The sequence below is a fragment of the Neophocaena asiaeorientalis genome, unplaced genomic scaffold (genome assembly GCF_003031525.2).
Source record: "Neophocaena asiaeorientalis asiaeorientalis breed wild unplaced genomic scaffold, Neophocaena_asiaeorientalis_V1.1 scaffold240, whole genome shotgun sequence".
Lineage (NCBI taxonomy): Eukaryota > Metazoa > Chordata > Mammalia > Artiodactyla > Phocoenidae > Neophocaena > Neophocaena asiaeorientalis.
Genome location: NW_020185331.1, coordinates 1,340,103 through 1,340,533, shown reverse-complemented (window position 1 = coordinate 1,340,533; position 431 = coordinate 1,340,103). Strand labels below are relative to the sequence as shown.

Sequence of the window (431 nt, the reverse complement as noted above, 5' to 3'; positions counted from 1 at the left end):
GGCCTGCCGCACCACCGCCTCGAACTCGGGGTCCTCTGGGAACTCGTTCCGCTCGCGGTGGGCCTGCGCGGCGTGCGCGGCCGCCGCGGCCTGGGCGGCCAGGGCTTGGGCCTGCGCCGCCACGGTTTGGGTTTGACACTGGGCCGCCGCGCCCCGGGCCCGATCCAGCAGTGGCTGCCGCTCCCGGTCGTGGCCTGGCGAGCCCTGCGGAGAGGGGGCCGGGCCGGCCACCGCCGCCACGCGGACCGCGCCCCCCGGCACCTGCGGAAAGTGAGCGGCCGAGGCGGACGGAAAGGTGTAGTCCGGAGGTTGGGCCCGCTCAGGGGACACGAGTGGACTAGTCTCGTCCATCCCTCAGGCCGCGGGCTCCAGGACCCGGTGCGCTTCGCACAGCTGAGATCCCGGCTGGGACCAATCCGCGAAACCCCCAA

At 74.9% G+C, this 431-nt stretch overlaps 1 protein-coding gene across 1 annotated transcript in view; it reads right to left on the bottom strand.

Annotated features, from left to right (window-relative positions):
* The window catches only part of PI4K2A (phosphatidylinositol 4-kinase type 2 alpha), a 26,913-nt gene extending 26,482 nt beyond the window's left edge, over positions 1 to 431 (bottom strand). Inside the window, exon 1 of the mRNA XM_024735087.1 lies at positions 4 to 431. Within this exon, the coding sequence (XP_024590855.1) occupies positions 4 to 351 (348 nt within the window). The 5' untranslated portion in view covers positions 352 to 431. The remainder of the gene's footprint in view (positions 1 to 3) is intronic.